This window comes from Cannabis sativa, chromosome 6 (genome assembly GCF_029168945.1).
Source record: "Cannabis sativa cultivar Pink pepper isolate KNU-18-1 chromosome 6, ASM2916894v1, whole genome shotgun sequence".
NCBI lineage: Eukaryota > Viridiplantae > Streptophyta > Magnoliopsida > Rosales > Cannabaceae > Cannabis > Cannabis sativa.
Window position 1 is genome coordinate 54,209,608 of NC_083606.1, and position 21,881 is coordinate 54,231,488.

Consider the following 21,881-nt stretch of genomic DNA (forward strand, 5'->3'; position numbering starts at 1 on the left):
AACATTAACCGTCAGCTTAGGGAAAATAGGGGGTCCAATGCTCGGTTCTAACTCCTGTCTCATGAGGTATAGGAGTTGTTTGACATCAATTCTGAGCATTACTCCAATTTGTGAAAGTGAGTTTTGCTGATGTAACTATTTCGCTGACAGTAGGTGACTTAGCATTCCAAATTTTTCTCATTCCGATGCTTCCATAAAGACCAACAGATCATTGAAACTTTCAACCTTGTTCTAGCATTCCAATTAGCCAAACCATGTTGAAACCAAGCAGCAAAGGTGGTGAAATGTTCATCTTGTGCTTCGAAATTAATTTTACTCCAACACGCCTTAGCTACTGGGCAAGATACAAACAAATGCAGAGAAGTTTCTGCAGTAGTTTGACACCAGGCATATTTTGTTTCAAGCTGAACATGTCTTAATCTCAACTGAGATCGAGTAGGCAGACACCTTGACCAAGTTCTCCAAAGGAAATTCTTAATCTTAGGGAGTAGCTTGAGTTGCCATAAAGCTCTCCAAAAACCAGCTTTCCTTTGAAATAGTGTGTTATTGGGGTGTGATTTATGGAAGGTTGGGTCTCGGGGGTTTGTTGGGTGTGGTGACACTATTAGTATAAAGGAAGATTTCTCCCTAAAGACTTTGTAGGGCATACCAACTCTTTTTGTGGAGGTGTGGAATATTCTTGGGATTATGATCTTAAATTGGCTTCAAGTGTATGGAACTCTGTGCTCATTGTGGACTTGTTTAATCCAGTGGAAAGCAAAGCAATAATTTCCATTTTGGTGTTAACTTTTGAAAGGGTATGAGACGTGATGCCAACTTTTGAAAGGGTTGATCGTCTCATTTGGAATTTCACTGACATAGGCTAGCATATTGCAAAAAGTGGGTATTGGAGTGAAGTACAACGTTTGGGTTTTTTTTCAAGTGACGTCCTTAAGGGGTCAATATCCATGGGGGGAAGTTTCTTTGGTCGCTATCTCTACCTCCTAAGGTTAAAAATTTTGCTTGGAAGTTACTCTTAATTTTTTGCCAACGTATGGTTATCTTTCTAAACATGGTCTTTCTTCACCTCAAGTTTATCCAATTTGTTTTCAAAACAATGAGACTAGCATTCATGCTCTTTGGTTGTGCCTTCCCTTACAATATTTGTCAGGGTTGGCATCTCAAAGGCTTGGATAGTTTGAGCAGTGCTTCTTCCTTTCACAAAGTGCTCATTGGGTATATGGATATTCTTGAGAAAAATGAGGTGGGAGAATTTTTGGTTCTATATTAGAGAATTTGGTATAGGCAGAACCAATATGTTCATGACAATAAATTGTTAGATTGATGCAATGGTGGGGGCTTGGGATCTTAATTTTTGTGGCGATACCAGGACGCACTGAAGAGTGGTATGGGAGTTCAACAAGTGGTCCTCAGCTCAACTCCACCTTGCCCGATTGCTCTTACTCCGCTAGCAGAAAGTGAGGTTGAGTTGTTTGTGGATGTTGGTGTTAATAATGACAAGATGCTCATTAAATTAAGGATAATTCAAGATTGTCATGGTGTGGTGTTGTGTTGTGTTCTTCAACCACGCCTCTAAAGGCAACTTACAATCTTGTGGTTGCAGAAGCTTCAAAGCATGTTGCTCTGTTTTCAACTTGGCTACCTTCAAATTCACATCTATTCGAACTGCATTTAAGTGTGTAACTCTATTTCTAGCCGACATCATACTAACAATGAGGTTGGGATTATTCTCCAAGACAATTATCAGGTGTGGAATTCTTTTTCACCAATTTCCATCTCTCATTGTAAATGAAAAATAGTGTTATGACTCATTCTTCAACAAAGCTTGCTTTATCTTTAGAAGCTCCTCTCAAGTAAAGTGGTGGGAACTACCTGTTTGTCTTTGGCCTTAATGCTTCAATGCTTCTTTTTTATATATCCATTTGCTATTGGTTTTGTGCCTTCTTTTCTCTAGGAAAGAAAAATCTACAAATTTTTGAATTTTTTTTGAATAATTAATGCGTTAAAAATATATTTAAATAATCTTTTACACGTGTCTCGTTTATTTTATACGCGTGTAAAATAGATTGCATAAACCTTATTATAAATTATTTTATTTCTTAAAATTTTGCATATCTTAAATAAAAATAAATAAACATTAAAACTATTTAGATGTCAAAATGCACCATACCGTAGAAGCACCCAATATGATATGTGAACAAACAATTTATGCCAATATGTGAACAAATAATTTATGCCAAAAAAAATATAAATATTCACGTTACAATTTCAACTAACCATATCCATATTTATTTATGATGATTTCCACATGATTAAAATCACCTACTACACAAGTGAGCAATATTTTGGTATTAAATGTGTGCAGATATCAGTACACTTCCAAATTAATTAAAATCAATAACTGTGCCAGTTAGGAATCAGCATCCTCCATACTAAACGAAGATAAAATCCATATACTGTGAGCAATGTAATTCTCACTCACACAAGTGCTTAATTTCATAACCCGTGATAGATCTTAATTAAACTGGATAAAATTACATCTGTTTTAAAACAATTTGATATTCGTTCTTCTTCGAGAGAAAAACGGCTAATCTGAAACACATGCCTAACTCCATGTAAACTTTAGTAAAGAGATATAATATTACCACTGTTCCAAAGTTTATTGTCTTTCAGTGTATAAAGTCGAGATTGATCAAACCTTAAGGAACAAATGACCAAATTGAATTTCACCTCCCAATCTCCTCTCACTTTGGATCTGATGACCTTATTCCGTGGCGCTTGAAAAACTCTCTAAATCCATAGGCACTAAGATCGTAGTTGTACTGGACATGTAAATATAAATATATATATGTATATGTATATAAATAAGACTCTTGATTGGGGTAAAAAAAAAATAAATAAATAGAGTTTCTTTTCCTACTGTGTAGGTAGGAAGAGGACTTCAACATGAGAAAAATGACTGTAAAATGCTAGTCATAGCTCAAATCTAAGTTACCAATTACTTAATCAAAACTAAAAAAGACAAGAAATGTCAGTTCATTTAAGAAGCCCAAAACTTACAGGAATAACTTTGACCGAGTACTTTGTAATATTTGTATCCACAATCCTTCCTTGATTAGATGGTGCCTGAAGAAGATCGAGATCATAATTTTGATAAGAAAAATAAATAACAAAAAATCTGTCTATCAAGCACGACATAAATCAAATTAAAAGGCCGAGCTTAGAAATTGGGAGAAGTCAAGGATTGCCCAAATTAAGACTCAATAAATCATTATGACCCTTCATCACTTTTCTTTCTAGCTCTTACTCTCAACCTCTTGTACTCACTTTCTCGTACTCTCTCACTTGCATTCTCAAACAAGAAATCACCTTTTTCAGTGCCAATAAAGAAGTTTTGCAAACAAAATAGTCTTGAAGAAGAATTTTCAAGGCAGCACTTCCGTCTGATGACATTGATAAATAAAAGAGATCACAAGCAAAAATACTAAGGACAGCAATCTATATTTATTCATCGTCTTCTTTATAGAAGAGTGCATATCCTGTTCACTAACAGTGATGCTTTCATTGAGAGCAATTGCAGTGAGTGATTTCATTGAGAGAACTCTCAACCATGAAAGCTGAAGAGATTGTTGAACTCTTGAAATCTATGGAATCTTGTTTCAAGCAACATTTGGATTCTCAATTCAAGAAGTTCACTGATAGGCCTTAGGTATTAAATAAAGAGGGTGAATAGTTATTGTAATGGGGTATTGAGATAGTATATATAAGAGTGTATTAAAAGGGTTGGGAAAGAGAATTATTTTGTTGTGAGCAATAGCTCTTGAGAGTGTCGGGTCTCTTGAATACCTAGAAACTTGTTCATTTCCTTTTCCACTATCTATTACTTTCCATCTTGCTATTGTGTGGCTCTATTTACCCTATTTTGCCACTGTTTATACTTGAATGATAGAAAATTCTTATCAAATGGTATCAGAGCACGTCGATCCGGTAACCATGAAAAACTCGAAACTCATTTTTTACAGCGATGATCCATACGCGTGGGTCACTAACATTGAAGAGTATTTTGATAGGCCACCCTTAACCTTTGTATATGGTTGAAAGAATAGGAAAGGTATCGTGGTCGACACCACAAGAAATTAATAGCTGAGCTGGCACAGTTTGTTATGTGAGTTGTGTTTAAGTGTGTGCTATTTTGGGTGCACTCGTTTTGTGGGAATAAAGGGTGTATGATTTGTCTTTTTAGGGTGAGAAGAATTTTATTATCTTGTAACCTCTTGAGAGAGAACTAGGCTCTCGAATTCCTGGGTATCAATAGAAGGCAATTATGTCATTTTTGCAATATAATCTCACCGTTCTTCTTCCTCTCTTGCTTTTGACCTAATTTTGGCACCAAATATGAATGGCCCCACAAGATGTCGAGAAGACGGCTTTTCGCACCCATGAATGCCACTATGAGTTCCTTGTCATGCCGTTTGGTCTCTCTAATGCTCCAGCAACGTTTAATGTGCTGGTTTTCTTTGACATCTTAGTGTACAGCCCCTCTTTGGAAGCTCATGTTGATCATTCGGAGGAAGTCTTAAGGCGACTATAGTAGCACCAATTGTACGCCAACCAAAAGAAATGGGCAAAATAGTGTCGAGTACTTAGGGCACATCATCTCAGCTCAAGGAGTTTCAGCAGACCCAGCTAAGATAGCGGCTATGGCACAGTGGCCAGTTCCAAAAACTCTCAAGGAACTTTGGGCATTTTTGGGATTAACGGGATATTTTCGTAAATTTGAATTATGGCACTATTGCTCGACCATTGACGGACCAGCCATAAAAAGATGCTTTCGGATGGAACAAGGAAGCTCAACAGGCCTTCCAACTATTGAAAGAAGCCATGTGCTCAGTACTAGTTTTGGCCTACCTGATTTTTCGTGTTCGTTTATTGTAGAGACGGACGCTTCCAGAGTTGGGTTGGGAGCGATGTTGATGCAAAATCAGCGACCCATAGCCTATTTCAGCCAAGCTTTGTCTCCTAGGTCACAAGCCAAAACAGTATATGAGCGAAATGGCCATCATGCTTGCTATTCACAAGTGGCGTCCTTACCTCCTTGAGCGTAGATTTGTTGTTCGAACAGATCAGCGCAGCCTCAAGTACCTTCTCGAACAAAGATTGGTGGCAGAGGAGCACCAATAGTGGTTGTCTAGAATCTTGGGATATAACTTTGAAATTCAGTACAGACCTGGGCTCGAAAATTAGGCAGCAGACGCCCGTCCACAGCGACTCTACTTTGGCTGCTATTTCTGTCCCCAATGTCATTTCCATTCCAGAATTACAAGCCCGGGTAAAAACTGATCCACTGTTGTCTGAAGTTAATGGAGCTGGAAAAGGGTCATGATGGGGGTGGATATACTTTAGTGCAAGGGGTGTTGCGCTTCTGTGGCCATCTCGTGTTGCCATCTACTTCACCATGTGTTCCATTGTTATTACAAGAGTATCACTGCAGCAAGGTCGGAGGCCATTCAGGGGTGTTTAAAACTTTTCAGCGGCTAGCAACTGACCTCTATTGGTCAAGTTTGCAGAAAAATGTTCAAAAGTTTGTGGCAGAATGTGCTATTTGTCAACAAAATAAATATCTAGCTCAATCCCCCACCGGTTTGCTTCAACCCTTGTCCATTCCCGAGCAAGTTTGGGAAGACATTTTCATGGATTTCATCAAAGGATTGCCTATGTCTCATGGTTGTGGATCGTTTGACTAAGTATGGGCACTTTATTCCCCTACGACACCCTTATACGACAGCTACTGTATCTGAAGTTTTTGTTCGGGGGGTGGTCAAACTTCATGGCTTTCCACGTTCCATTGTCTCGAATCGCGATAAGATTTTTCTTAACTTGTTCTAGAAGGAACTATTTCGTTTGCAAGGCACTAGCTTGAAGCACAGTACAACCTATCATCCTCAATCAGATCGTCAAACGGAAGTTGTCAATCGATGCTTGGAGACTTACTTACGTTGTTTTGTTGGCGAAAAGCCTAAGAAATGAGTTAAGTGGCTGGCATGGGCAGAATATTGGTATGACACAAGGAATGTATTTAAAAAATATATAAATATAATTGGATCACCATTGGATCGGTTTGGTCGGTTATCCATTGGATCGGATGTCCGATCCGATTGGATTTTCAAAATTTACATCTGATCCGATCCAATTATGATTGGATATCCGATTCTATTGGATCAGTTGGGATTAGATCGGTCGGTTGTAATTGAATTGGATGACTTTCTGCACACCGAGTGCTCGCTCTCTTGATTACCCAACAACTTGTTCATTTGCTTTTCCACTATCAATATATAGCTATTACTTTCCATTTTCCTACTGTGTGGCTCTATTTTCCCTTCTTTTGCCAATATTTATACTTAAATGATAGGAAATTCCTATCATTCACTTCTCTGATTGAACATTATCTCACGTTTACGAAAGAAAGATTGGGTCAATTTGCTCATGCGCAACTCACTTCTGATGGTGTTCAACTCTACGATCATCCTGTTGTGCAACAAGAAATCGCAAATGTCCTCTCGACAACGTGTTGAATGGCAACAAAGCTCCCATCAGTTTCGATCCATGTAGATCTCGCTCGTTCCATTCTTCAGTCTTGACTTGTCCCATGGATCCTTCAGAGAAATTGCATCACTGAGAATCAGGAGCAAAGAAGACTCGCGGTTCCTTCAAATTGGACGCGCCAAATCGACGATTTCTTGCCATTGACCATTTCCGCAAGGAAACGGATGCCATCCTCAGTGAAGAAGGTGAAGTTGTGGCCGCATTGCTAGTGGTGGAGAACTTGTTTTTCATTCGTGGAAAAGCAACTCCCTCCGAGCCACTCATCATCAACAATAATGTGCATTTGTTTATGTTTCAGTCCACAACAGTTTGGTTCAGATGTCGTTGGTGGTAGAGCACATGCAAGATTGAGATCAGCGCAAAGATGGGCGGCGAGAAGCCTAGTCACGCTGGATCACAACTCATTAAAGGAGTGGACGAATTGGATTTATGTTTACAGAATTGCTTACTGGTGGTTCAAATATTGAGTACGTAATGAGGCTTCAAATTTTTCCATCGTCAACATAAAGAAATTCATTTCTAAACAAATGGCGATGCAACTGATTACAAATATTTTCCATTAACATTGTTTTCTTTTGTTTAGCTTTTCTTTTGAGTACTATGCAACATCTATGCTTTCACTTCAGGTAATACATTCGGAAACTTTTTTGCATTCCTATTTGGATCAAAATGAAAAATATGACACTTAAAATCTAATAATACCACCACAAAAGATACACCTGGTTTCATTATTATTTCTGACTAATGGGTAACAGTATTTCCAAGTTCGATCTTGTTTTTAGTACTACTTCCAATACCACTAGCCCTTGTAATGTATACACTAAATTAAAATTTAGTTTCACATAATTAGTTTAGAGGTTAAGTTTCAGTAGGCTTCTACTTCAGCTTTCATAGCTTCTTCTAAAAGGGGTTTTTAAATCTAAAAGTCAAAACATATAGGAAACTCAAACAGCTTTAAACGTACATTTAGAGTTTCAAAAATCCAAAAGTATCATATAAATATCAACAACTTGCATGATAGATTAATGTTACATGTACAAAATTAATAAAAAAATAATAATAATCACATATTATTATAAAGTAACTATTATAAATAAAAATTAGAATCATACCCTAGTGGAGCAGCTATAAATGATAATCAGATTTTGATGGCCTTAGTTTAGCTTCTAGGATTAGAAAAATCATAAAGGTATTTGGGAAAAAAAATTAAGACCTTTCTAAACAAACTAGGAATCTTAAAATTAAAATAATTTACATAATTCTTAAAAGATAAATATATAAATTTAATCACATCCAAACACCTCGAACGAAAAAAAAAAAAAAAAAACTTTTATTTCCTATTTTAGCTATAAACAAAAAGCAAACGGGGTTGATGTGTGCTAAAGGGATTAAGGATAAAATAAATTAAAATTTATATAAGACTGTGTAGGTATGAGACTACGCAGTTAAAGTGGGTTTAAATGACTTGATAGGTACTACCTATGATGCATATTCTTTTCAGTGGTCCATCACTTAAAGAACTCTAAAGTTAAGCGTGTTTGACCTGAAACATTCTTAGGATGGGTAGGAAATTTTCTGAAAAAATGTGCGAGTGAAGACAAAACACGCTAGAAAGACTCATGTTGGTTAGTGTCAATCATCATTCTAACGAAAGAAAGTTATTTTCTTTTAACTATGAAGGAGAAGAGACCAACAAAATAAATGAAAGTTACTCTGTACATAATATGTTAAGTAAGACTCATTGACGAAAAGAAAAGAAGAGTTAAAATCAATTCTCAAACAGATATATGGTTTTTTTTATATGCATCCATGTGATGCACTAATTTTTTTTTCTTTCTTCTTTTGTAAATTTTTAATAAAGCCTGAACTTTGATTGAGATGGTCTGTTTTACAAAGATAAGTCCTGATCAAGTGAGAACAACAACCTTCTGGGAGTTGAAATCGAATTGTGAACAGATCCTTCTTGGTTCAACTGATGCTACCACGAAAATTTGGAATGATCTTAAGATTAGGTTGTCTGGTAAGTGGTAACCGTGTTACTGGTTCACAAAATGTAAACCTGTATAGAGGAACTTTGGATTATGTCCTAGCACTTAAATACATGACTATTTCACTAGAAACACTTGGGACATCGTGCTTGTATTGGGTTCAAAGAAGCTTCTTCGTGACGATCACCAATTTTTAAAAAGGCAATGTTAAGTACCAAGGTGTTTTGTCTTGCTAATGAGAGTTGTATTGAGGCGCAAGCCTCAAACATTGAATTGAAAAAGCATTGTATAAAGCATAAATAGTTAAAATCAACAAATCACTCATTCTCAAAGTCAAAGGTGACTAGATACTATTACTAATAAGATTCACCTATTCTGGAAAGAGTAACACTTGGGCTGATGTTTAAAAAAAATCAAGCAATTTGTTAATCACTACTAGGGGTTGTTTGTATAAAAACAGAGAAGCCTAGCTCATGAAAAAAAAAGGTGCCTAGAGGCTATTGTTGTTTTGGTCATTCTAAAAAGAAAAAAGCAAGCCTCTCAAATACTTGAAGGATGTGGTTTGCAATTCGTATGGTCATATAAGAGAAGAGCAAATAAACTCTTAGTTTTTTAAAATGGGACACCGTTGACAACTTCCCAGTCAAAAACAAAATCAAAGATTTTTATCTTTTTAGAAAATCAAATGCCATTTCTCGGTCTCCATCTTGCAGAACTATCCTATAGATCACAAACCTATTCATCCTTAAAAAATTCTACCTCAATCCAACAGATAATTAGCCTATCACCCTTTGAATAACTCCACTATACTCCAATAATAAGAATGTCAACCAACACACACTCCTGAACCACACAGCACACCCTAATCTTATCCAAAAGATAAATCCAAATCACATCAACACCAACGAAAAGGAACCTTTCCCGCTTCCTATTGTTTTTAATTTTCCAATGATACTAAGACTCATAGATAAGAAGAGGTGCAATTGTGATTATAGAAATAAAAACTGCAAGCAATTTATATTTTATCTTCTCTCTTTTATATCCTCAAATTGCCAATGTAGTTTTTCAGCCATAATAACGATCCAACATGAGCATGATAGATCAATCAATCCATAATGAATTATGTCAGTTGTGATTCTACTGGCATATAACTCAACCTTATGCCTATTGATAGACTAAACATAAATTTGTCCAGCTGGAGTAACATGCAAATTATGTCACACATTTGCAGATATCATTTAAATGCAATAACATAACATCATTAAAAAGAAACAAAATTAAAAAATATTACTCAGATCTCTTCTAAAATAAAAAGTGGCTAATATGACTAAATATAGCTAAAGATGGTGCATACAAATAAACAAGTAGGAGAAAGGAAAAAAAAATCTTACTTGCTCTGGAGTATGAAATATTTCAATGAATGGATACTCCGTTTTCTGCCGTGAAATACAGAAACCCGGATATTTTGGACATTCAACCTGAAATTGTGTTGACGTAATGATAAAACAAAATTTCATACTAAAAACTTTGACTGAGCTTTTTGACAATTCGTTAAACATACATGACACAATAATAACTTACACGTATAAATTTTACATGTGGATAGAACTCAGATGCAGCTTCCTCCAGTACCTTGTCCAAATGTCTAGTAAGATTACATCTGCAGTATTCAAACTATTTTGATATTGAGAAACAATTAAATTGAAAAATGGGAGAAACAGATAAGAACCGAATCCAAATGACCTGATAGTAAAAGCAGCAACCACTGGATAACCTTCATGAAGAAGATGAACAAAGTCACGCTCTGAAGTAAAATCAATAACTCGTGATGGCCCAAGATCCTTTGGATAACCAGTATAATACCTTCAATCGCAAACAAAATTGTAAGGGGTTAGAAGTACGTCAAATAAAAAGAAAACCTGAGAGAAACACACATAAACTTCATTTAAAGAACAATAAGGAAATTGTCTACATCGGCATCCCACCATATCTATCCGTATGTTAAATTTGAAAACTAAGTCAGCTCAAAATACGGTAAAATAGATAATTATCAATGTTAGTAAGAAAAATTTCCATTGCACTTCCACCATATCAAAACTTGATTCAAATGCATTTACAAAAGAAACATAGAATTCTCTTCTTCTTTTTTAACAAAATGGACGGTAGATTTGAACTCTAAGTCTCAACAATGGAGGTTTTCTAACTCCAAGGGGTGGTCTAGTGGTAAGGAGGAGTGCTGGAAAGTGTAGGTAGGCATTTGTTCCAAGGTTCAAATCCCCACAAAGAAAAACCTTAGGACCACTACGAGGTCTACCAGTCGAACTAACAAGGCCAAAATTCAAAAAATAACAATGGAGGTTTTCGAAAGAAAATAAAAGAGTCTCAACAGAGAAGGTAAGTCTGTGAAATGTAACAATTTCCTAACTTAAGTTCCGAAGACCAAGAAATTTTGAGCAAGGAAAAGCTAAAATCTAACAAATAATGACTTCTAAAGTCATGAATCGGGAGGTATACAATCTCATAATAAATAAATAAAAAAAAATGTTAAGGTATCATACAATAATATAATCAATTTATCATAGACAAAAATAACTTTGTTTACAAAAGAAAAATAAACAGTTGGCATAAGTTGTTCATAGGCAAATATTTTAGGTGTACTCAAACAAAAGCTATAAATTATTGGCAGAAATCATGGTTCCTCATTATCAAGGATGGTACACATACTTGGATGTTGCACGGAGATGATTGATCATCCGTTCATAAAACGATGGTTCCCCCATTTCATATAACTGTACACCTATCTCAGTCCTGCGTGAATTATCCTCTTGTTATAAATCATTAAACCCCACATTAGTTGGCAAGTGTTGCTAATTTCAGAAAATAGATTATAACACACACACACACACATTACACTACTCTTAATATTAACCAAACATCTTTATCTCGAGCTTGGGAGTAAAACCTACACCGCCCCAGAAAGATTGAGGGGTAGAGCGGGTCAGTTTTAGTACAGTTCTAGCTTCTAGAGAACCTTGTGCTTCTCAGGTACCAGCTCAGGATAATGTTTCACTTAGAAAAAAAATTGGTTTCATCACTTCCAAAAGTATCTCGCTATTGGAAAGGTAGTTCAAAAGATACCCAATTGCATTGAAGCCTTTCCAATCACTCTGCCTACATCCTTTCGAAATCAAATGTTACATTGAACTTGTTGTGAACGAAGACAGAGAAAGATAAATGTAGCTAATATGTGTATCATTTTATCAAAAACTTGCAGGGCGTCAACCATTAATTCGAGGTTCCACAAACCTACGCTACCTTGAAGCTCAAATCTAACAAAGATCCAATAAAAATAACATATAACCACAACTAACCCTGAAAATCTTCAGAGAAACAAACAACGAAAACAATATCGTAAAAGAAAAGAGAGCAAAAAGTAACAAAACTCACCTTTGGAACAAGGGTAGTGGAGTTGGCTGAGCTTTAGGACTTTCAAGCGGGTATACGTCCGAAACAAGATGGGCTTCTGAGATTAAAGTCAGAAATAAAATTTGTTAATGGGGGGTGGGTTTCATTTATTCAAAGTTTGGACCGCCATGCCCCGCTGGGGATTTTTTTTTTTTTTTTTGGTCCTCCCCATTGAAGCATTTAGTCAAACACTTTGAATGGCTTTACGTGACACTTCTGAGAATTAAATAAGTACATTGTTTCTCTACACGAAAGAAACTATTTCTCAGGAGCATTCCATCAAACAATTGGAAGACAAATTAATATGTTTTGCTACTGAGAGAAAAACAAAGAAAATCAACATGGCTAAGTACAATCCACTAAGGGCTCGTTTGGAACGTCGTATTAGGTCGTATTGTATTGTATTGTATTATATTGAATTGTATTTTATACAATATTTTTATGTAAATCTATATGTGGTATCAACTTTTATGGACACCTAAATATATAATATTTTAGTATAAATTAAAGTTTAATATTGTATTATATAAAAATATGATATATAATCCAATTCAATATAATACAATACAATACAATACGACCTAATACGGCGTTCCAAACGAGCCCTTAGTAAATTGGTTTGAATTTAAATACTTGAAAACTCAACTTTTTCCATTATTATTATTTTGAAGTGAACAAATAAAAGAAGAGAAGGGAACAATTCAGATAAACAAGAATAGAGAGTTTGATTTTATATATATAAAAAAAAAGATTATATATATGGAATGAAACCTGTGTCAAGTTCCCTGATTGGCTTGCAGAGAGGTCTTAGCAATGGGACTCAGAACAGAAACAATTTCAAGCTTTAAGTGTTGCTCTGGTTCTCCATTCACAAGCACTAGCACTAGCACTAGCACTAATAGTTCCAATGTCTATGGGAAAACGTAGACCTTAACAAATAGAAAACTTATAAGAAATGAACAGTGCTTTCAATGCTTTCAATTGGGTGTTCCAATCTAATTTCTACTATTTTACTCCTAGTGCATTGATCTGTATTAAATTCGAATTTTATGTTTTTGATCTAATTCAATCTCCACCCGATTAGATCTGTTATTTTAAATGGGAAATTTGAATTTCTATGCTTACATTAGGGAATAATTTTTTCCCTAAACTTAAAATAGGAAATATTAGTAAAATAGGATAACATTTTCTTAATTCCCACAATACCCCCCATTTGAAACCATCAGCCCTCTCTCTCTTTCGCCTCTCTTTCTCTCTTTCTCTCTTTCTCCCTCGCTCGGTGCCGCACCCACACACCCACGGCAGACCACCCACGGCCGACCGGACTACGCACGACCACCGTCCGAACCACGCACAACCCAGCCCCTTCTCTCGGACCCAGCCCCTCTCTCTCTTCCTCTCTCTCAAACTGAAAAAAAAAAAATACCAGAGGTCCGATGGTCGGACCACATGGTCCGATGGGGTCCGACCAATCGGACCCATCAGACCATGGGTCCGACCATCGGACCAATGTGTCTCTCTTACTCTCTCTCAAACTGAAAAGAAAAAATACCAGAGGTCCGATGGTCGGACCCATGGTCCGATGGGTCCGATTGGTCGGACCCCATCGGACCTCTGGTATTTTTTTTCAGTTTGAGAGAGAGGAAGAGAGAGAGGGGCTGGGTCCGAGAGAAGGGGTTGGGTCGTGCGTGGTTCGGACGGTGGTCGTGCGTAGTCCGGTCGGCCGTGGGTGTGTGGGTGCGGCACCGAGAAAGAGAGAAAGAGAGGCGAAAGAGAGAGAGGGCTGATGGTTTCAAATTGGGGGGGGGGGGGGTATTGTGGGGATTAAGAAAATGTTATCCCATTTTACCAATATTCCCTATTTTAAGTTTAGGGAAAAAATTATTCCCTAATGTAAGCATAGAAATTCAAATTTCCCTTTTAAATTGGTTACTTTTCATATTAAATTATTTAATATTTATCAAAAAATATTTTTTTCACATAACTAACAACAACAAAAAACAAATAAAATAAATAATTGTATGTATAAAAAAATATTTAATTTTATTTAAATTGTATGTAAATATATATATATATAAGAATAGAATAAATAAAATATTTGATCTATTGAATTTGAAATATATGTAATTATTATTTTTTTTTACATAAAATATTAGTTATATATGGTGTCGTTTGGTAACACTTTTATTTTTAATTTTTTAATTACAAAATAAAAGTAAAATTTCTGTTTTTAAAAAATTTATTTTTAAAAAACAAAAATGCGTTCTGTAATAACTTTTATTTTTCAATTTTAAAAACAGAAAACAAAAGTGTGTTCTGTAAAGTTCATTTTTATTTTTATTTTTTGATTTTATTTAAGTCGGGTCTAAGTCCGGGGTCGAATTCGGGTTCGGATCAAAAGTCGGGTTTAGTGCTAGGGCCGTGGGGAGGAGATTTGGTTCGGGTCTGGTCGTAATCCAAAAGATTGATTACGAAAAAAAAACTGTTTAAAAAATTATTGAAAGTGATTTTTTTTTTTTTTAGTTTTGATTTCTAATTATAAAATTGGAAAGTAAAAACAGTTTTATAGATCATGTTTTTGAAAAATATTTTTACTTTTCCACTTTTAAAAACAGAAAACTGATTAAAAAAGTGTTACCAAACGCCACCTATAATTTTAAAAATAAATATGTGTGGATTGGATTGGGTCGGTTACTTTTACATGTTAATCAACATCCAATCCGCAGAAGTACGGATATCTATACTTTGCATATTGGATTGTGCGAATTGGATTGAATGGACTATTTTATGAACACTCCTACTTCTAGTATTGCTAGCCACCAAGTGGTAAGTAGATGGTTGGTTGCCAATAGATTTTATACATATAGGAAATTTTCATAAATACTTAAACTTTAACCAATATTAAAATTTAGTTTCTCAATACTTTATAATAATATATGTCTATTTTTATTTCACCTCTCTATTCTGCTCATTTCAATTAAAAACAAAAAAAATAGTTTAGCATGGTCTTTTAATATAATACCCAACTAAAAATAAAATACTCATACTTTTAATATCTTTTCCTCCAAAAAGTACTTTTACAAGACAAAAAAGTCTCTCTCTCTCTCTCTCTCTCTCTCTCTCTCTCTCTCTCTCTCTCTCTCTCTCTCTCTCTCTCTCTCTCTCTCTCTCTCTCTCTCTCTCTCTCTCTCTCTCTCTCTCTCTCTCTCTCTCTCTCACTAATATATAATAGTCATCTTTAAGACATGACAAATCTCTGAAATGCACTCTTCGAGATAGTGTCAATCTTCCAATTGAACCAAAGTTCTATTTTCTCAATCTATATCCAACAATAGCTACACAATTACATATTTATAAACTTTCACAGCCTTTATAAATTACTAATAAGCCCCTATAGTATTTTTATAGTCTAACACTTTCCACCCTTCAAAATCACCTTGTCCTCAAGGTGGTAAAAATAAAAAAAAATAAAAAATAAAAAAGTTAAAAACAAAGCACAAACAACATTCAAAATATAAAACAAATTCAAAAGCCCATTTGTTCGTTGGCCCAATCCAAATAGACTGAACTTCAGGGTAAAGGATTGTATCTTCTTCAACCTTTGCAGCCGCTAACTTTTTTTCTAAGGAGCTTTTCTTCTTGTGAGTTCTTGTTAGTGAGCTCTATCGAATTGTTTCTCTCATTATCATAAATTTTGAGGTCCCTTCTCCTCAATATATTGAATGTATGAACCATAGTATTAATATATATATATTTGCTGAAACCAGTTGTAGACGTTAAAATCTACAATGATCGGAATGAGCGTTTATGGGCAACGACAACCTGCGGAACAAAGACAAAAGATGATCGTGAAACCTTGGGACACCGGGGTGGTATTGGTCGAAGGCACTCTGACGGTCAAGTCAGTAAACTTAAAGTGTGAAGTAGAAAAAAAAAAATAAGAAATGTAAATAGATACTTCCTGTGTCTATGGTTATGCAATGATCGACCGTCAAACTTTGCTCACCGAAATGTAGAGTACGTCAAATCGTAGAGAAATGATAAGTTTAGTCGTAAAACTATAGAGAGAGAGAGAGAGAGTGAATGTTCGTATATCTTTCGATCCCCCACTCAGTCCCAGTGTGGGCCTATTTATTATCTTAGGAAAACGACTACCTCTTGAAACGAGGTCCGTCCCTAGAGAAACGGTCTTCCTCCACTTCTCCAGGGGTGAGCGTCATCTTTTAGGTTCGTTCCTGGATGAGCGTCCTCCCATTAGCGTATCACTTAGAGGGTTGATATTCTCGCTCCGCTATGCTAGGGAAGATCGCTATTTTTGTGGGTTAGTTGGGAAACTTAACGTTCTTCTTCCTCCACGTGTCAACCCTAACATTACACTTTAAGATCAAGCTTTATTGTGGGTTGGACATTCGAATATGGGTATGACCCAAAAGGCATGGATTGGGTCTGGCCCATGTGAGCCATTGGGCTTACGGGTTTCTTATTTCTGACTTATAAGTGGGCTTTGTAAGTACTTCGATCGTTGGGCCTTTTCGTTGGGCTTAGAGCTATTTTTGGCCACTGCAGTTTGTCCTTTGCTCTTTAAGTTGAGTTATACTCAAGTTAAAGAGCATTACTCCTAGGTGTGCATGATTGACTCAAAGTGCCTGTAGCGTGATTTTAGATTGAAAATGATTTTGCCGGTATAAGTTGAAGTAGTTAGAATGAATATATCTGAGTAATTTTATCTTGATGAGGGCTTATTGCATCAGTAATTTTCAAGACAAGTGTATTGTTTATCTTTGATTTGTTGGCGCCTCATCTTATTCAATGTGAGATTCTAACTAGTTAGAGTTGAAGATAAATTCAAGTAAAGGAATGAGGGAATGAATAATTGAATATAATTTTTCAATGAGCAAAATACTACTGATGAGGCGAAGGAATTGAGGCACATATTATATCAGTAAACTGAGTTCTTATATCAGTAATATAAGAATGAGTTGTAATTAAGTGTAACCCTTATATTAAATAAAGGCATATGTGTAAGGTCAAACATCATAAATATATTTGGAGGGATATATCATCTCGTATTACGTTTTATATGAGATTTTGTTGCTCATAATTTTTGTGAGGACATTATGTATACTTCATTGGGATGAGCGCCACTTTGAAAGAAAAAAAAACTTTTGTAAGTGCTACAATACATGTATACATAATATTAGATGACAATTGGATATCTCTTGTAGCTTTTATCCTTTGTGTAGTTTGAGCTTCTAGTACTAGTGTTACCTTAAAATAAGGATAACTTTTCTATGGATTAGACTTGAGATGAGTGACAATTCATTGTCAGAATAAAAAAAAAGATAAAATTATTAATGTTATTTTAGTACCTTTGACATTTGATTTGACTACACCATTTGATTTTTTACAATCTCCTTCCTTCACCTTCACGTGGCCTTTTGACATGTATTGTATATCTTACTATTTTAAAAGTGTCTTAATGAGGTGATAATTTTAATGACACATATACCCCTTAGATGAATAGTGTATTATTTGTAATGACAAATATATCTAACCACTTGAGGCTAGCTCAAGTGGCCATAGATGGGTGTGTGAGTGTTGGAGGTCCTGGGTTCGAGTCCCAAGTAAAATATGTTGTAATATATAAACGCTTAAATCAAAAAAAAAAAAAAGTAATGACAAATATATCTTATATATCCTATATCTTATACCTTTAAAGTCAAATTTTAGTATTTAATGATTTTAGTATATCTCTTTTGCCAAAAAAAAAAAAAACAAACTTATAAAATAACATTATTATAAGTATAAAATTTATTTTTTTTCTTATTATCCCCACCAATTGGCTCAATTCATTTTGCCTACACTAAAATCATGTAACTTTTTTTTAAAAAAATGAATAGTGTATTATTTGTAATGACAAATATATCCTATATCTTATACCTTTAAAAGTCAAATTTTAGTATTCAATGATTTTAGTATACCTCTTTTGTCCAAAAAAACAAAATTATAAAATAACATTATTATAAATATAAAATTTGCCTACACTAAAATCATGTAACTTTTTTTTAAAAAAAAATATTTTCTTGCAAAAAAATTATTTAACTGTTATGAATGACTACAGATAGATATGTAGTATACTCTACATCTACATGATAAACCTACAATACTATAGAATAGTATTCAACTTGTAGCAGTAAAGTTGAATAATTATATGTATATGCATGCATGTATTCTCCTATATATATGTATAAGTTTGATGAAGAGAAATAAAAGTAAGAAAAGAGCAGAAAAGAATACAAGTATCATATTCATATCTGTCTAAATTTATAACACGTTATCAGCACGATCACTCTATCTCATCATACTCATATAGGTACTCTATCTTTTATACATATATTTCAATTATTCTAGAAATATATTTTATATTAATTTAAACATCTAACATAACATTTATTATTATAATATAGAGAATATATATATTGTTAACTTCTAACATAATTATTATTATTATAACTAAATTAACTTCTAACATAATAAATAACTTAACGTTTAACAAATTATTATTATTAATCTAACTTTTAATATATATTATTACTCTTTATTATTGTTAATCTAATTTTAACATTACTGTGAATGGAAGGTAATACCTCCTAATGCTTTTATACATATATATAAATAGGGGATTTATGCAATACCTCACTTACAATAGAGATTTCACATCCTTCATATAGGACAATTTTATTTTTACTGTAGATTAGGTTACTTTTTTACCTTTTGACCTTGAATAACCGGTTATATAACTGGGAGTTGCACTAAAAATATTTAAATAATATTTCAAATTTTAGTTGTTCCTTATTTTATACTATTACTATACTGTTGAGGGTCAATAAAGTAATTTTGCAATTCATGAATTTTTTTGTTTACTTGTATTTACTTCAAAATAAAAAGTATTTTATAGGAAGGAGAGTTGTATTTTGCAGTTGGTTGAGTTGATACTAGCATAAAAAACTATGAAGAGGATTTTTCAGTTTGGGAGGAGGTGCAGCAGCGACAGAGTCATGAGCTGCCAAACATATTTAGGTTTAGAAAGTAATAGCCATGAATTTGAGTAAAATATAAAGATAAGAGCTTTACAAATGGCATCCCATTAATTAAATTTGAGCTGCAGAGGAAACAATGGCTATAATGTTGTGTTATGTATTTAGATATCTGCCAATGTGGAGAGGATAAAGAGCAACAAAACAGTGATAGTTGGTAGATCCATTATTTCAATAATCATACTTTCCAAACTTTTTTTTTCTTAAAATCAAACATTAAGAGTACAAAAACATGAATAGGTTGCTGGTTTTCAATTTTTCATTTCCCTTATTTTAAATTGGACAAATATTAACCATTAGATATCAAAAAAAAGACTAGTCTATTCAATCCAACGACTATAGTGCTATTGCAGTTTCACATCCCTCAAAATGAAGTGAGCGACTTCATAATTGGCCATATAAATAAATATAAAAATATATTTGTCATTATTTACTACTATTTCATTTCCAATTGTTATTTCATAAAATCAAGAGCATGATCACCATTTTTTGTTCTTCTTATTCTTACTATTCAATAATGGCTATATTTTCCCTCTAAACCGCCATTACACTATTCACCAATGGCTATTTTTTCTCCAACCTCTATTTTACTATTCATCAACGGCTATATTTTTTTTCTATAAATACTCACTCAAAATTTTATAAAATCAACTCTTCATTCTTCTTCTTAGTGTACAAAAAAAAAATCTCATCTAAAAATAATTAATCTTGATCTAATTGTTTTATTTTGTATCTTTATTTTAGTTCATTTTATGATATACTTTGTAGAAGATGAAGTTTTTTGGTTTTTTATTTTTTTCCTTATATTTGGTTTTTATCCTCTCTTACTTCTTGCATACCTTGTATCCACTTTGTAATTTTTTTTTCTCAAATATTATGTTTGTAAACGTTTGATAATAAAATCTAAGTTGTTTTTTTTTTTTGGTATTCTGCTATAGTTGCTACCATGTCAAATCTTGTGAAGAATGAATTTGCTGCACTTGATATCATGGGAAAAAATTATATGTCTTGGATTATTGATGTTGAAATGCATCTAGAATCAATGGGCCTTACTGATACCATTAAGGAGATAAATAATGCAACATCCCAAGAAAAGGCAAAGACAATGATTTTTCTCCGTCGACATCTTGATGAAAGTTTAAGATATGAATATCTTACTATAAAAGATCCAAGTGCATTATGGAAAGATCTTAAAGAAAGATACGACCATCAAAAGGATGTTGTTCTTCCAGCCACACGTGATGAATGGAATGGTCTACGTTTCTAAGATTTTAGAAAGGTCAATGATTATAATTCAACAATGTTCAGAATCGTTTCTCAACTAAAATTCTGTGGGCAGAAAATCACAGAAGAGGAAATGTTGGAAAAAAACGTATTCTACATTCCATGCATCAAATTTAACATTGCAACAACAATATAGGATGCGTAATTTTAAGAAATATTCGGAACTTATTACATGTCTCCTTGTAGCAGAGAAAAATAATGAACTGTTAATGAAGAATCATCAATCACGACCTACTGGTTCAATGGCACTTCCAGAAGTAAATGCCACAAACTATAATAATTATGGACGAGGTCGTGGTCGTGGCCAAAGCCAAGGAAGAGGTTGTGGTCGTAACCAAGGACGTGGACGAAATGGTCATAATTCCTCAGAAAGAAATTCTGACCACCAAAGGAAGAGACAACATGCAGATGAGAATGTTCATGGTAACTATCCTCAAAATCCTGAAGATTCATGTTATAGATGTGGTACAAAAGGGCATTGGTCTCGTACATGTCATACGACGAAACACCTTTGTGATTTGTATCAAATTTCTGTAAAAGAAAAGGAGAAGGAAGTGAACTTAATTGAACAATATGATCCTGTGAATGATTCAACTCATCTAGATGCTCAATGATAATAATGAGTCTCATGGCTGTGATGCCAGAGAAAATTAAGTATAATCTAGCATTAACAACTATATTTGATATATTATGCCTTTATCTTCAGTTTATTTCATTACTTGTGATGTTTCATGTATTATGTATTCCTATTAATGTTTTGTCTTGTACTATTTCTATTTAATGAAATAAATATATATATATATATATTTCTCACATCATTCTTATTGTTATCTCTTGAAGTGTTAAATGGATTGTACTCTCAATAAAGATTAACGTAAAGATCATATCAGAGATTTTTGCATAGTGGCACAACACATACTATCCTTAGAAATAAAAAATATTTTTCTGACTTAAAACCAACAAAAGCAATTGTCAACACCATATCAGGTCCTGCAGATTTGATTGAAGGTATTGGTAAAGCAAATTTTTTATTACCAAATGGAACAAAGTTCTCTATAAACAATGCTTTATTTTTACCAAAATCTAAAAGAAATTTGTTGAGTTTTAATGATATATATCTTCATGGATATGATACTGAGTGTGCTACTGAGGGTGACATGAAATATATGAACATTACTAAATGTAATGCAGGAAAAAGATACATACTAGAAAAACTACCAATGCTCCCCACTGGACTACATTATACATATATAAGTGTAATTGAGTCACATGTGGTAGTTAAAGAGAAAAGTAAAGATCTCTTAATATTAAATACTTGGCATGGTCGTCTTGGTCATCCTGGTTCAATAATGATGCGAAGAATTATTGAAAGCTCACATGGTCATTCATTAAGGGGTCAAAAGATACCTCAAACAAATAAATTTACATGTGAGGCATGTTCCCT

The 21,881-nt window shown here is 34.0% G+C and overlaps 2 protein-coding genes across 2 annotated transcripts; one reads left to right on the forward strand and one right to left on the reverse strand.

Moving 5' to 3' along the window:
• Positions 1–2,384: 2,384 nt before the first annotated feature.
• Positions 2,385–13,080, reverse strand: LOC115695854 (uncharacterized). The gene is made up of 8 exons (XM_030622944.2): positions 12,828–13,080; positions 12,039–12,114; positions 11,316–11,399; positions 10,335–10,454; positions 10,173–10,251; positions 9,983–10,069; positions 3,061–3,126; positions 2,385–2,822 (listed from the first exon to the last, which is right to left on the reverse strand). Exons 3-8 carry the CDS (start codon positions 11,369–11,371, stop codon positions 2,745–2,747), a joined length of 486 nt encoding a protein of 161 aa, XP_030478804.1. The 5' UTR covers positions 11,372–11,399; positions 12,039–12,114; positions 12,828–13,080; the 3' UTR covers positions 2,385–2,744.
• Positions 13,081–18,212: 5,132 nt separating this feature from the next.
• LOC115695841 (uncharacterized) lies at positions 18,213–21,199 on the forward strand. Its single transcript, XM_030622929.2, has 2 exons — positions 18,213–18,429; positions 20,092–21,199. Exon 2 carries the CDS (start codon positions 20,575–20,577, stop codon positions 21,049–21,051), a length of 477 nt encoding a protein of 158 aa, XP_030478789.1. The 5' UTR covers positions 18,213–18,429; positions 20,092–20,574; the 3' UTR covers positions 21,052–21,199.
• The last annotated feature ends 682 nt before the right edge of the window (positions 21,200–21,881 follow it).

Coding starts and splice junctions, on each gene's coding strand:
- LOC115695841 (XM_030622929.2), top strand. CDS start 20,575: ATGCGTAATTTTAAGAAATATTCGGAACTTATTACATGTCTCCTTGTA.
- LOC115695854 (XM_030622944.2), bottom strand. CDS start 11,371: ATGGGGGAACCATCGTTTTATGAACGGATGATCAATCATCTCCGTGCA. Junction 3,127..9,982: donor TATTTCATACTCCAGAGCAA/GTAAGATTTTTT, acceptor GATCTTCTTCAG/GCACCATCTAATCAAGGAAG. Junction 2,823..3,060: donor ACTCGGTCAAAGTTATTCCT/GTAAGTTTTGGG, acceptor TTACATGTCCAG/TACAACTACGATCTTAGTGC.